General features: G+C 34.6%; 1 protein-coding gene across 11 annotated transcripts in view; it reads left to right on the top strand.

Annotated features, from left to right (window-relative positions):
- The window catches only part of LOC116022062 (putative receptor-like protein kinase At3g47110), a 10,532-nt gene extending 3,674 nt beyond the window's left edge, over positions 1 to 6,858 (top strand). The window contains exons 4-8 of one of the 11 annotated variants that reach the window (XR_004099136.1): positions 2,247 to 4,238; positions 4,364 to 4,729; positions 4,827 to 4,892; positions 5,947 to 6,413; positions 6,554 to 6,858. Coding sequence is in view for 1 of the 11 variants with exons in the window: in XM_031262614.1 (XP_031118474.1) it covers positions 2,247 to 4,238; positions 4,364 to 4,729; positions 4,827 to 4,840 (2,372 nt within the window). In the remaining 10 variants the exon portion in view is untranslated. Of the gene's footprint in view, positions 1 to 2,246; positions 4,239 to 4,363; positions 4,730 to 4,826 lie in introns of all 11 variants that reach the window. The other 10 variants (XR_004099137.1, XR_004099134.1, XR_004099135.1 and 7 more) reach the window with 10 other exon arrangements.
- Positions 6,859 to 13,554: the final 6,696 nt, after the last annotated feature.

Here is a 13,554-nt window from a genome sequence, read left to right as displayed (position 1 = left end):
TTTTATATATATATATATATATATATATATATATATATATATATATATATATATATATATATATATATATATATATATATATATTATTGTTGAATTTTATATTAATAATTTTTTTATTATATATTTAGCGGGTCCCCGACGGCCCGGTCAGCCTGCGGGTTAAGCGGGGGCGAGCTAAAAAGCCCGCCAAAATACGGGTCCTAAATATTAAAGCTCGCCCCATCCTTTTCGCGGGGCGGGACAGACTAACTCGGCGGGCTAAGCTCGTTTTGACGGCTCTAATTAAAATCAGCTTTCTTATATATAGGGATTAGATCATGTTAGAGTGTTGTCCAAGTGAGAAAGATGAATAAATCTCGTTCATCAATCACAAAACAATGAATGAGATCCATACTTTAATGAAAAAAATGCAATTATATTTTTGTAAAATGTAAAACTTGCCCGCATCAATTTTTGATAAAGCATCATTTTGAGATAAACATGTATCACTTTGGATAAAATATAGCTTGGTTACGTTTGTCTAAAGCCCTTTCAATGAAAAGCACTAATATTTGTGTAATATATAGAAGTTTTAAGTATTAGTATTGTGTAAAACTACATCATTTTGAGGAAAACTCATTGTTTTAAACTAATACCTAGTGATCGAGCGGCATATCTGTGATTTTTCAAATGAAAGGTCTCAGGTATTGTAACGGAGTCAAATTGTTTTGGCCTAAATATGATTACGAAGCTAAGCATATGCTCTTGGGATAAATACGGGTGCTTTTTTCATTCTAACTTCTATTTATTTGTATAAATGTTACCTTAATTAGGGTTCTAGAAATCTTTTATCAAGTCTAAGCATGAATAATATATATATATATATATATATATATATATATATATATATATATATATATAAAGNATATATATATATATATATATATATATATATATATATATATATATATATATATATATATATATTATTGTTGAATTTTATATTAATAATTTTTTTATTATATATTTAGCGGGTCCCCGACGGCCCGGTCAGCCTGCGGGTTAAGCGGGGGCGAGCTAAAAAGCCCGCCAAAATACGGGTCCTAAATATTAAAGCTCGCCCCATCCTTTTCGCGGGGCGGGACAGACTAACTCGGCGGGCTAAGCTCGTTTTGACGGCTCTAATTAAAATCAGCTTTCTTATATATAGGGATTAGATCATGTTAGAGTGTTGTCCAAGTGAGAAAGATGAATAAATCTCGTTCATCAATCACAAAACAATGAATGAGATCCATACTTTAATGAAAAAAATGCAATTATATTTTTGTAAAATGTAAAACTTGCCCGCATCAATTTTTGATAAAGCATCATTTTGAGATAAACATGTATCACTTTGGATAAAATATAGCTTGGTTACGTTTGTCTAAAGCCCTTTCAATGAAAAGCACTAATATTTGTGTAATATATAGAAGTTTTAAGTATTAGTATTGTGTAAAACTACATCATTTTGAGGAAAACTCATTGTTTTAAACTAATACCTAGTGATCGAGCGGCATATCTGTGATTTTTCAAATGAAAGGTCTCAGGTATTGTAACGGAGTCAAATTGTTTTGGCCTAAATATGATTACGAAGCTAAGCATATGCTCTTGGGATAAATACGGGTGCTTTTTTCATTCTAACTTCTATTTATTTGTATAAATGTTACCTTAATTAGGGTTCTAGAAATCTTTTATCAAGTCTAAGCATGAATAATATATATATATATATATATATATATATATATATATATATATATATATATAAAGGCAAATAAGTAAACAACAATGTTTTTGTGTAGAGCTATCAAAACGAGTTTAGCATACTCACCGGGCCACCTGATGCAACCACATAATAGGTAGCGATGAGGTGGGGATCCAAGTCCACCTTGGTCCAAAATACACATTTTACATACTAAATGTTCACAATTTATATACTGAATGTTCACAAATGAATGTTTACAATTTACATATTAAATGTTCACAATTCAAATTGTAAACATTCAGTATATAAATAGATACGGATCTACCTTGTAAAGTAGACTCGGGTCCATAGTATAATTATTGGGGCGGTTTCAATAGGCCTTCCTATAAAGGCCTATGGGCCATGATAGTTAGCCCTACCAAATGACAGGGGCTTTGACAATTCCATGTTGTCTGCCCTTTTTAAGAGTATTGTGTGTGTATGCATTTCTATATAATGAGTTTACAAGAATATTAATATTTGACAGGTGAAATACCACAAGAAATTGGAAAACTTTATACATTGAAGTGGGTAGGCTTGGGATCGGCTAACTTAAGTGGGACAATACCAAAGGAAATTTTCAACATTTCTTCATTGATATTTATTGAACTTTCAGACAACAACCTTGTGGGCACACTTCCCACAAGTATTGGGTATGCTCTACCAGATTTAGAAACTCTCTATCTTGGTATCAATTTCATCTCGGGAGCTATACCAGAATCAATCTCAAATTGTTCAAAACTTGCTATCTTATCTCTTGAAGGCAATAGATTCAGCGACACGTTACCTACATTTCTTGGAAATCTAAGGCTCCTAGAAGAGCTACATTTGCAAGGTAACTTGCTCACTAACAACCCTGCATCACAAGAGTTAAGTATCATCAACTCCTTGGTTAATTGCAATTATATAAGACACGTATTGTTAAGTAGTAACCCTTTATATGCTATCCTTCCATCATCCATTGGGAATCTTTCCTCATCTCTTGAGTTTCTTGCTGTTGAGGACTGTGGGTTAAAGGGCATCATTCCTAACCAAATTGGGAACTTAAGTGGCTTGGTTACCTTAAATCTGGAAAGCAATAACTTGAGAGGGTTTATTCCACCAGTTCTTGGAAGGGTACATGAGCTTCAACGATTGTATCTTGGTAGGAACAAATTCAATGGTCCGATTCCTCATAGCCTTTGTGAAGCCAAGTATCTAGGGGAATTATATTTACACAATAATCAACTTTCTGGGGGTGTACCAAAATGCTTTGGTAATAGTACTTCCCTTAGGCATATTGATTTTGGTTCGAACCGTTTGTCTTCTAGAATACCTTCAAGCTTGTGTTCTCTCAAAGATCTATTGACCCTTGATTTGAGCTCCAATTTCTTAGATGGATTTTTACCAATTGAAGTTGAAGGGTTTAAGGAACTTTACATTCTTAACATCTCTCACAATGAGATCTCAGGAATTATCCCTGTTACAATTGGACAGTTGCAAAGTTTGGAATCTCTTTCCCTTGCACACAATAGACTAGAAGGGCCTATTCCGAAACAAATAAGTCAAATTGTTTCCTTGGAATTTTTAGACTTATCTTTGAATAGACTCTCGGGTTCAATTCCAGTGTCTTTGGAAGGACTTACATACCTCAAATACTTTAATGTCTCTTTCAACGAATTAAGTGGTGAAATTCCATCCGATGGTTGTTTCAAGAATCTCACAAGCGCATCGTTCTTGTTCAATGAGGGGCTGTGTGGAATTCCAAAATTTCATGTCCCACCTTGTCATTCTGCTCACCATTCAAAGATTAAAACAGGATTTCTCATTGTTGTTGCAGCTTTGGGAGTTGCTTTAATAATTAGTTTTTTAATTATTGCAATTATCTTGACAAGGCAACCAAAGAAACTTGATGTCCCAAGTGTGATGAATATCCACACTCCATTGGATGAAATAAGGATATCTTATTTTGAACTTGCAAGGGCTACGAGTGGATTCAGCCAAAGTAATCTTATAGGTTCAGGGAGTTTTGGCTCTGTTTATAAAGGGATTTTGAATAACGGAATGCCTATTGCAGTGAAGGTGTTTAATCAATCAGAACGTGCACTTAGGAGTGTTGATGTTGAGTGTGAAGTGTTGAAGAACTTACGCCATCGAAATCTCACTAAAGTTATTACATGTTGCTTTTCTGACAACTACAAGGTCTTGGTCCTTGAATACATGTCAAATGGAAGTCTTGACCAGTGGTTGCACTCACAGAGTAACTACTTAGACATTATTCAAAGGTTGAATATAATGATTGATGTTGCATGTGCCCTAGAGTATCTTCACCACGGTTACACAATACCAATAGTTCATTGTGATTTAAAACCTGCAAATGTGTTATTGGATGAAGATATGGTTGCCCACGTAAGTGATTTTAGTGTGACAAAGCTTTTAACCAAGGAGGAAAACGTCTTGCAAACAGAAACTCTAGCAACATTGGGCTATATGGCACCAGGTGAATGCAATTTTAGTTTTTCATTGAATTATTTATCCATAAATTTACAATATTTGCAAGTTCGATGGACATAGCCCTTTGTTTTTTATTTCAAAAGTATTGATTTTAGTTTTCATTAATCATAGAGTATGGATCAACGGGAATGGTATCAACACAATGTGACACTTACAGCTTTGGGGTTGTGTTAATGGAAACATTCTCGAAAAGAAGGCCCACAGATGAATATTTCAGTGAGGATTTGAGCTTAAAAAGTTGGATGAGAAATTCTATACCTCACCACATACTTGAAGTTGTAGATTCCAGCTTATTTATTAGGGTAGAGGATAAAGACTTCACTGCGAAATTGCAATGTATATCCTCTATACTGGAGTTGGCATTACAATGTGTTGCGGACTCTCCAGAAATGCGATTAAATATGAAAGATGTAGTAGCAAGGTTGAATCGAATCAAACTTCAATTTCTAAGAGATTGTGATGTAACCTCAAATCGTGGTATAGTGTGTTATCTAAAATTATTTTCTGTAAAAGGGAAAATTTTCATTTCACAATTTCTTAAATTGTTTATTTATTAATTTATTTGTGTTTGTAGCTCGCAGAGCTTAAAAGTGGGGGAGGAAATGAGGTTAATTGCTCAACTAAATCTCTGCATGGTAAGGTAAGGTAAGACAATAATATCTTTTGAACTAGTGATCCTTATCTTGATCGCAATTGTATTTATGCATGTCATTAGAAAATAGTAGAAGATTTTCTTGCTATAGATTTTTTAATTTCTTAATTAAAATGTAATTCAATATTATTTGTCTTTTAGGATGCTATAAATTGTACTCTTAAGTCTTAATATAATGCTATAGTGATATTCTGGACAGGAAGGAGTCACCTTAGTTGTTGTTGTGCTTTTGTCTGGTTTGATGTTTTTAAAATCATGGTTGACATTTTCTCTTTATTTTTACTTAGGTTTTTGATAGTCTTAGGTTCATTTTCTTGTTAGACCTTTTGTTTTTGCCTTTTTGGTATAGTAAGTTACAATTCTCGAGCACTTTTTATTATATGGTGCGTAAAAATTATCTTTGTATAGATTTAATAGTTTTAATTGATATGATTTTAATTTATGGACTTAGACTCTCCAAAATTTATTTTGTAATACCTTCATGGGTTAATATAATTCTTGTGTAGACAAAAATTAGGACTTTTTTTTTTTTGAAAACACAAAAATTAGGACTTCGTTGAAATAGAAATAATATATTTAAGTGATGATTGATTTCAATTTTATGAACCCGCAACCTTGTTTTATGAAAATGTTTTTTTCAGACGCAGTGACTAATTCCCTTGCTGAATTGTAGGCACGCACTTCTAAGTGTGGAACAGTTGACTTGAAGATTTAAGGATGCTTTTTACTTAAATTCAATGATCCACCCCTTGACGTTTGTTTAAAATGTAGAAGTCTATTCCACTCAACCACACCTCTTAAATTGTAAGAATTAATTCCAACAATGGTCCCCTGACTATGTTGATTTTCCAAAATTGGTCCTCATCTTTTAATTTGGACGAAAAAACACTTGACTATTGAATTTGTTTCGACGAGGGTCCTTCCATTTATGTCCAGTTAGTGAGGTGTTAAATGTGGGAGTAAATTAGTCTTTTCAAGGTCTTCTTCTTCCCCTTTAGCTTTCCCCAGGTTAAATGATCAAACCCAACAACTTTCCCAGCAGCAAATTTATTCAAATTTCGCAAATCACAAATCAACAACCAAGCCGATTTCAATGTTTCACAATTCACAAATCAACAACCAAAATGTATGAATTTTATGAAACATTGAAATCCACTGCCAGTGGAGACGTGTGACGGCGGCGGCGACGTGACTGGTAGACGAGCATGCGACGGCGGTGGCGTGAGGCCTGGATGCGACGGCGGTGGCGTGAGATCCAGCGTGCGGCGGTGGCGTGAGATCTTGCGTGCGACGGCGGTGGCGTGAGATCTGGCGTGCGTCGGCGGTGACGTGAGGTCTAGAGTGCTCCGGCGGTGGCGGTGGCGTGAGATCTGGAGTGCGATGGTGGTGGCGTGCGACGGCGATGACGTCGGTGAGGTCTGTTGTGCGACAGCGGTGACGTGGGTGAGGTATGTGTGCGACGGTGACGGCGAAGGGAGTAACTCCTTTTCCAGCTTCCCTGCTCTTGATGTGGGTTTCATTTTCTGAGTTGGGATTGGCTTGATTCAATAGCATTTTATTTGATTTTTGGGTTTAAAGTACATTAATTTAGTGCCATCTATGAGTTTTAATTTTGATTCTGGGTTTGGGTGTTCTGATTTGTTGAACAGGAAGGGCAAGAAGATGCATAGCTAAGGAAATTACATTTGTACTCCTCTACTTAACGGCTGTCTAACACCACATAAACGGAAGGACTCTCGTCGGAACAAATTCAATAGTCAAGTGTTTTTTTCGTCCAAATTAAAAGACGGGGGCCAATTTTAGTAAATCAACATAGTCGGGGACCATTGTTAGAATTTTTTTATTTTTTTTTGGTGAGAGGACCATTGATGAAATTAACTCTAAATTGTAATGTAACATTGACCTAGATCCGTGATATATATTTTCCCTCAAATGAGTGGTGGTTTGTTAAATATTCTCAGTGTCATATTTGGTTAAATATTTTTTATCGTGTGCCAAATAAGATAATTTTACAAAGATTTAAAAAGCAGAGATGTCAAAAGATAATGTTATTAATCAAAATAGTTTGTATACATTGATTAAAAAAAATGTTATAAATCAAATTACATTATTTAAAATTCATGATAAAAACATTATTAATTACCCTCACGTTTTCATTCATATTTTGAATCTACATTTCAGTTTTCCACAAGAAGAATTTAGGTCTTCCACTATGAAATGTGAATACAATACTATTTCTAGTATTTGGAGTTTGGACTAACGCGTATTTATATTAGAGAGCGCAGGTGTCGGGGTTGGGATTTTTATGGAAAATGGTTTTCTATGTCTACCATCATTATATTATAGGGAATCTGTTTTTTTTCCCCCACACATTAATTATCTAATTTTAAAATTCATAATCACCCTGTTTGATAAAATAGCTAGCCTATCAGTCAATTTTGACTTATTTAATCACAATTAACCGTTTAACTTGGTTAAACAATCAATATGTGTGTTTGATTAATTAAATTTTTGTAACAACTTATTCCTCCAAAATGCTAAAATTCAAAAAGTTGCTCAAAGTAGTTTTTTCGATCAGCTTTTTGAGAAAGTCATTTTGTATGTAATTAGCTAACAACTAATTTATCTAATACTTTTCTACAATCAGTTAATGCTATTAACTAGTCAAACCTACTAACCCAATCAACTAACCGTTATAAGCTAACAACAATTTACCAAACACTCCCAATATGTGTTCGAATTCATAAACTCATATAATAGCTTATGTGGTCATCTTCCACTTGATTTGAGAAATCACCTTCAAGGCTCCCAACATTTATCATGGTTATGAACAAATTTGATGGTGAAATTCCATCAAGTTTATCAAGATGTTAAATTCATTGCTTCAAACTATAGCTTGGTCTAACAACAAATTTAGCAAAAATATACTAAAAGTATATGGGAACTTAACGCAACTTGAATGGTTAGAACTTAACAACAATCAGTTAACGGGTTAATTAGTAACTGTTATTTGTTTTCAAAAAAAAGTAACTGTTATTTAAATCTAATGTGAACTTCTATTATACTCCGTAGTACTTTAGTCTTGTGCTTATATATTTAATTACCTTTCATTTTGCCAGATGCATAAGAGGGAAATGTATAAAACCTATAATATTAACATATGGCATGGTTGCTAGAGAAATATCCCTACACAAATTATTATTCATGTGGCCTGGTTTCATTATTTGTTGTCGAAAATTGGTCGGAGGCTCGTCAGAGTTGGCTAGAGGGTCGCTGGAATCCTAGTGAACTGTAATTACAGGTCACCAACTGGACTTAATGCTCTGAAATAACATGTTTATGCGTTTAATAGCAACTTTTGAAAGCTTAAGGGCTTAATTAACTTTTTAGTAAAGTTCATGGGTCTATTTAACCCTTTCTTTTCAATTGTGTCTGTAAATAAATTGAAAGCACATAATTTATTAACTGCAACATATAATACGTTAACTACTAACACATAATATGTTAATGGCAGACACATAATATGTTAAATGACATATTATATACTTGCAATTAATATATTATGTGTCTGTAGTTAACATATTATGTGCTTGTAAAAAAAATTATTTGTCTTGAATTTATTTACAGACACATGATGGCACAAAAAATCTATTAACTGCACACATATAATTTAAATATTATTTTAGATCAGAATCTACAATACAAAGTGAACCCTAGTGACCTAGCTAGTCCATGGTGTAATTTGATAGTATATTAATTACAATGATAATCAAAATATCGTTTTGAATAAGACCCACAATATAAGCTAAGTGGATCCTAATCATGGTATAACACTTGATTATCGTAATGCAAGACTTGAATGCAGCCAATAAAAAGACTTCTCTGTGGGCTGTGGAGCGTTGTTTGGGGGAGAGTGGATCAGAGGTGCAATGAATCTCATCATTACATTCGACCATAGCTTTTAGCTTAAAGTTGTCATTTCATTTCCAGATTGTAGAACACAATTTTCATCTTCTCATCACTTTCCACAAGACTCAAGTCTCCACTGACTGACTCCTCAGTCACGCAATTTGAATTCCGTCTTGATTATTATTATTAGAGCATTTTTCACTAGAACTTTTTTTACTAACTCTAAAACTCCCATTGATTGAGATTTTTTTCTATTAGTAAGAGGTTGCGATGAAATGGAAGGTTTTCAACTGAAAATTACAGGTGTAACATGAGGATAAGTAACTCATTTCCCTAATGACATTATATATATATATATATATATATATATAGATTTTGGTTCAAATGCGGCGATGAGTTCCGGTGTGGTCATGCGGCCTAATCAGCACCGTCCAATTTCATTAATCTTACTGAAATTTGCGTATGTTTAAGTGGGGTTATTATGGTAATTTTAGTATTTATATTACATGAATTGGAATGGTGCATTTCAGTACATAGTGTGGTGCGTTTGAATACATGCTGTGGTGCGTTTTATTACGTATGTTGGTGCATTAACTGTGTTGTAGAATGGTGTGTTTTAATCTATCCGTTGGTGCATTTTCATACGTAGAATGATGTGTAACTGTGTTGTGGAATGATGTGTTTTAATACGTCGTCTGGTGCATTTTAATACATTGAATGGTATGTATTTTAACACATGTGTTTCTAATAAGTGTGGTGCATTTTAATACGTATAATGGTGCGTATTTTAGCACATGTTTTCTAATATGTGTAAATAGTGTATGCTTATAATCTCACATGAGCCACGTTGTAGTACATTTTAATACGTAAAATGATGTGTTTTATTAAGTATATTGATGAATTTTAAGTGAATAGACGCATTTGGTATATTGTGTGGAATGGTGTGTTTTATCGGTCCTCTGGTGCGTTTTAGTACGTAGAATGGTGTGTTCTGTAACATATATATATTGCGCGTTGATTTGATGAGTTGATATGATCTAATGGCTAAAAATAGGCCACACGGCCACACCTGAACTCTACCCTATGTATGTATGTATGTGATGGGTAAATACCCCCAGGGACTACTGTAGAAATATAATGTATAGTCCATGTATTGTTGTAACCTTAAAAGGTCGGGTGTCCCTTAGAAATTGTTAAAGGGCAAGTGACCTTTGGGGAATATTATATTCCTGAAGGGTCAGGTCCTATTTCTATATAAAGGACCTGACCCTCCACTGTAATGGCAGACCCTCTCATCCCTTGCCTCTCGGGATCCTGATTCCATTCATCACTCAACTCTCACTCTCTCTCTCTTGTTCTTGGCTCATCTTCTCCGGGAGAAAACCATAGCTTTCCTCCCCAAACATACACACTACATACACTACATCATACACAATCAAACAACACGTGGTGTAAATCCGTACCCCGGTTTACATTTACACCATCAGTATGTATGTATGTATGTATATTCAGAATCAAATGAGAACTCTTCCCCACCTATGAGAACTAAAAACTAATCTAAGCTTTTGATCTTGGGTTCGTGTAGGGTGATTATAATTTATTTACATGTATTAATGTAGGGGTGAATTAGTAATTTCGCATTGCGTTAAGAATCTTAATATAATTATTTACATATTTTATGGATGATTTTAGGAGTTTCATTTTTAGTAAGACTGGTATTTTCTCTTCGTCTTTCACATAGTGTTCACCGATTAATTGGAATATCTATTTCTAGGAAGCTTTTGCATTCATTTTGTTCATCGAATTCCCCCGCTGGTTTGCTCCGTTCCCTAGATCTACAGGTTTGATTTTGCTTTATGTAAGATATATTTAATATAAATATATCTATAGTAATTGAGAGGAATTAAAGAGAAGGATTATGGATGGAAATGAATTTATTTCTATTTGCTTCTGTACGTACACTCACACACAGACCACACTTTTTTTTAACAAAGAAAGGTTTTGCTTTGCATTATTTCTTCACTCCATTACAATTCCTACGGCATTACTACAACATATATAAACATAGCAAACAAAGATGACAAAACATAATGTCATAATCAACAACCACTAATCCATGTTTTGTGTTTTTTCCTACCCCACATCCCATAAAACATTCCATGTTTTAGGGGATATAATTATCCACTCCATACTACCATGTTTTCAGGCATTACATCCACTTGGTTTATATTAATAATAATATATTATTATAATTATTATTACAACATTGCCCCCCTTAAACCAAGTTGGATATATTCGTCATCCCAATTTCCTTCTTCAGTTTGAGAAATGTCTCTGTCTTCAATGGTTTTGTAAAGATATCAGCAACTTGGCATTCACTTGCACAATACTCAATGTTGATTTGTTTTTCAGCTACCAACTCCCTGATCTTGTGATACTTGATATCAATGTGTTTGCTGCGACCATGAAAAACAGGATTTTTGGACAACGAAATCGCAGACTTGTTGTCACAAAAAATTGTTGTAGGTGCCTCCTGCTTCTGTTGCAAAAACTCCAAAATTCTTCTAAGCCAAATTGCTTGAGTAGCACAATTTGCTGCTGCAATGTATTCTGCTTCTGCGGTTGAAAGTGCTACAATCTGCTGCTTCTTTGAAGACCAAGAAAATATAGCAGAACCAAGATAGAAGGCATATCCCGACGTGCTTTTTCTTGTCTCAACATCTCCAGCCCAATCACTGTCTGTATATCCAACAAGTTTCACAGCATCATTAGTAGAGTAAAAAATTCCATCATTACTCGTACCTTTGACATATCTCAGAATTCGCTTTGCTGCTACCCAATGTGATTCTTTTGGTTCCTCCATGAATCTACTGAGTATTCCAACTCCAAAAGAAATATCTGGCCTTGTAGCTACCAAATACCTCAAACTCCCAATTAGACTTTTATAGGCTGTAACATTCACATTCTTACCACACTCATCTTTGGACATCTTCAACTTTTCAGCTACTGGAGTTGAAACTGGTTTGGAGTTTTGCATTTTGATCTTTCTCAAAATATCAGCAGCATATTTCTTCTGTGAAATAAAGATTCCACCATTCATCTGAACAACTTCAAGACCAAGAAAGTAACATGGTTGTAGCTTTTAGGTACACGCAAATACCCGGAGTATTCCGGGGTTATCGATCCACAGGGAATGGTTGGTCAGGCACTAACTCGGATTGATTCTTGTGAAGCTAGTTCGGTCATAACATGGTTATAGCAAACAAAACTAAATAACAAAAATAAAAACAACAAATGAAGAGAGATATATTAGATGCAACATATGTAAGGATATGGATCGGGTCAATATCTATCATGTGTCAAACAAATGTAGAAAAGAAGTTTTATCCCTTGTGAATGGAGGAAATGCACTAAAGTCCCCGGTGCTACTCTCGTGATCTACCCGAGTGTGCCAAACCGCAAGTTATCTACTCTCGTAGTCTACAAGCGAGGCTCGTCTTAAAGATCCTAAGCAAATCAACATGCCAAACCCAAGTTAATCCTACAAGTTGTGAGGAGGTAGCCTAAACTAACCTCTAGATTCCAACACGTTGTCACCCGTGAAGGAACCGTTTTGGCTAACTTCTAAATTCCAACCCGCTCTCGCCAGTGAAGGAACCGAAGATTAGCCGAGAAATCCCCCTATAATTTATCAAGCTCTCGCATTGTATAAATCAATAGGTGTGGCAAGAGTGTTCTAGCCATGCCCGATTCTCACCGTGACACAACAACAAACAAGCATGCAATTGGATCCATTAATCACACACTTTTAATAACAAGTCTTGCACACAACAACTCATAGAAGCTAAACTAACAAATCATAATAAATAAAGAACAAACAACAATCTAGACATGAACATAATCCAAAATCCAAATATAAATAAATTTAGAACAAGCATCTTGATACAAGGTTAGCTCAAGGTAAATTAAGGAAAGAAAGGGAATAAATTCCCCTCGATCCATCGGTTGAAGCTCATAACCTTGTATCATCCCTCTTCTTATTACAAAATAAATCCTAATCTACTCCTACACTACTAAACAAGCCTCACTTGAAGGTCTACATTTTTAAGGAGAAGAAAAGGAAAAGAGAAGAGGGGAAGGGACTAATCTAATCTGAAAATTTGGATGTTGAAGAATGGAGAAATGAGGGGTATTTATAGTTGGGCAAAGGCAGGGGCAAAATTGGAATTTGGACTGCAGAATTCTCGCGCATGGTCAACGATTTTCGCCGCGGCGAAAGTCCAAAAATCCGGGCAGTGTGAAAATGGACAATAGGCGTCTGTTTCAGGACGCAGACAGACGCCTATTGTCCTCCTCCAGAATTTCTGCAGAATCTTCCACTTTCTCTTTTTGCTTTTGGCTCCATGTTTTATGCCTCTTTTTGCCTTCTTTCATTTGTCTTTTGCTTCCCACTCATCACATCATTCCACCAAATCATGTCTTCCACCTACTTGGTGCAATTAAATATACACATACAAAACAAGATTATAAATGCCACTACAAAATATTAATATTATGCTCAATTATCAAATCTTCATCATCTTTGGTCAAATAATAATTATTTATCACAATGAAGAAATTCAATATTATTAAGAACATAATATTAATATTTAGTGGTAGAAATGGATTTAAATATGGGGTAAAAATATGACCAAATATACTCTTATCATAACACATAAGACCCATATCAATCATTTCAAAT

Source organism: Ipomoea triloba, chromosome 6, assembly GCF_003576645.1.
Source record: "Ipomoea triloba cultivar NCNSP0323 chromosome 6, ASM357664v1".
Lineage (NCBI taxonomy): Eukaryota > Viridiplantae > Streptophyta > Magnoliopsida > Solanales > Convolvulaceae > Ipomoea > Ipomoea triloba.
Note: the sequence above shows the minus strand (reverse complement) of the source record. Positions and strands in the feature narration are given on the sequence as shown.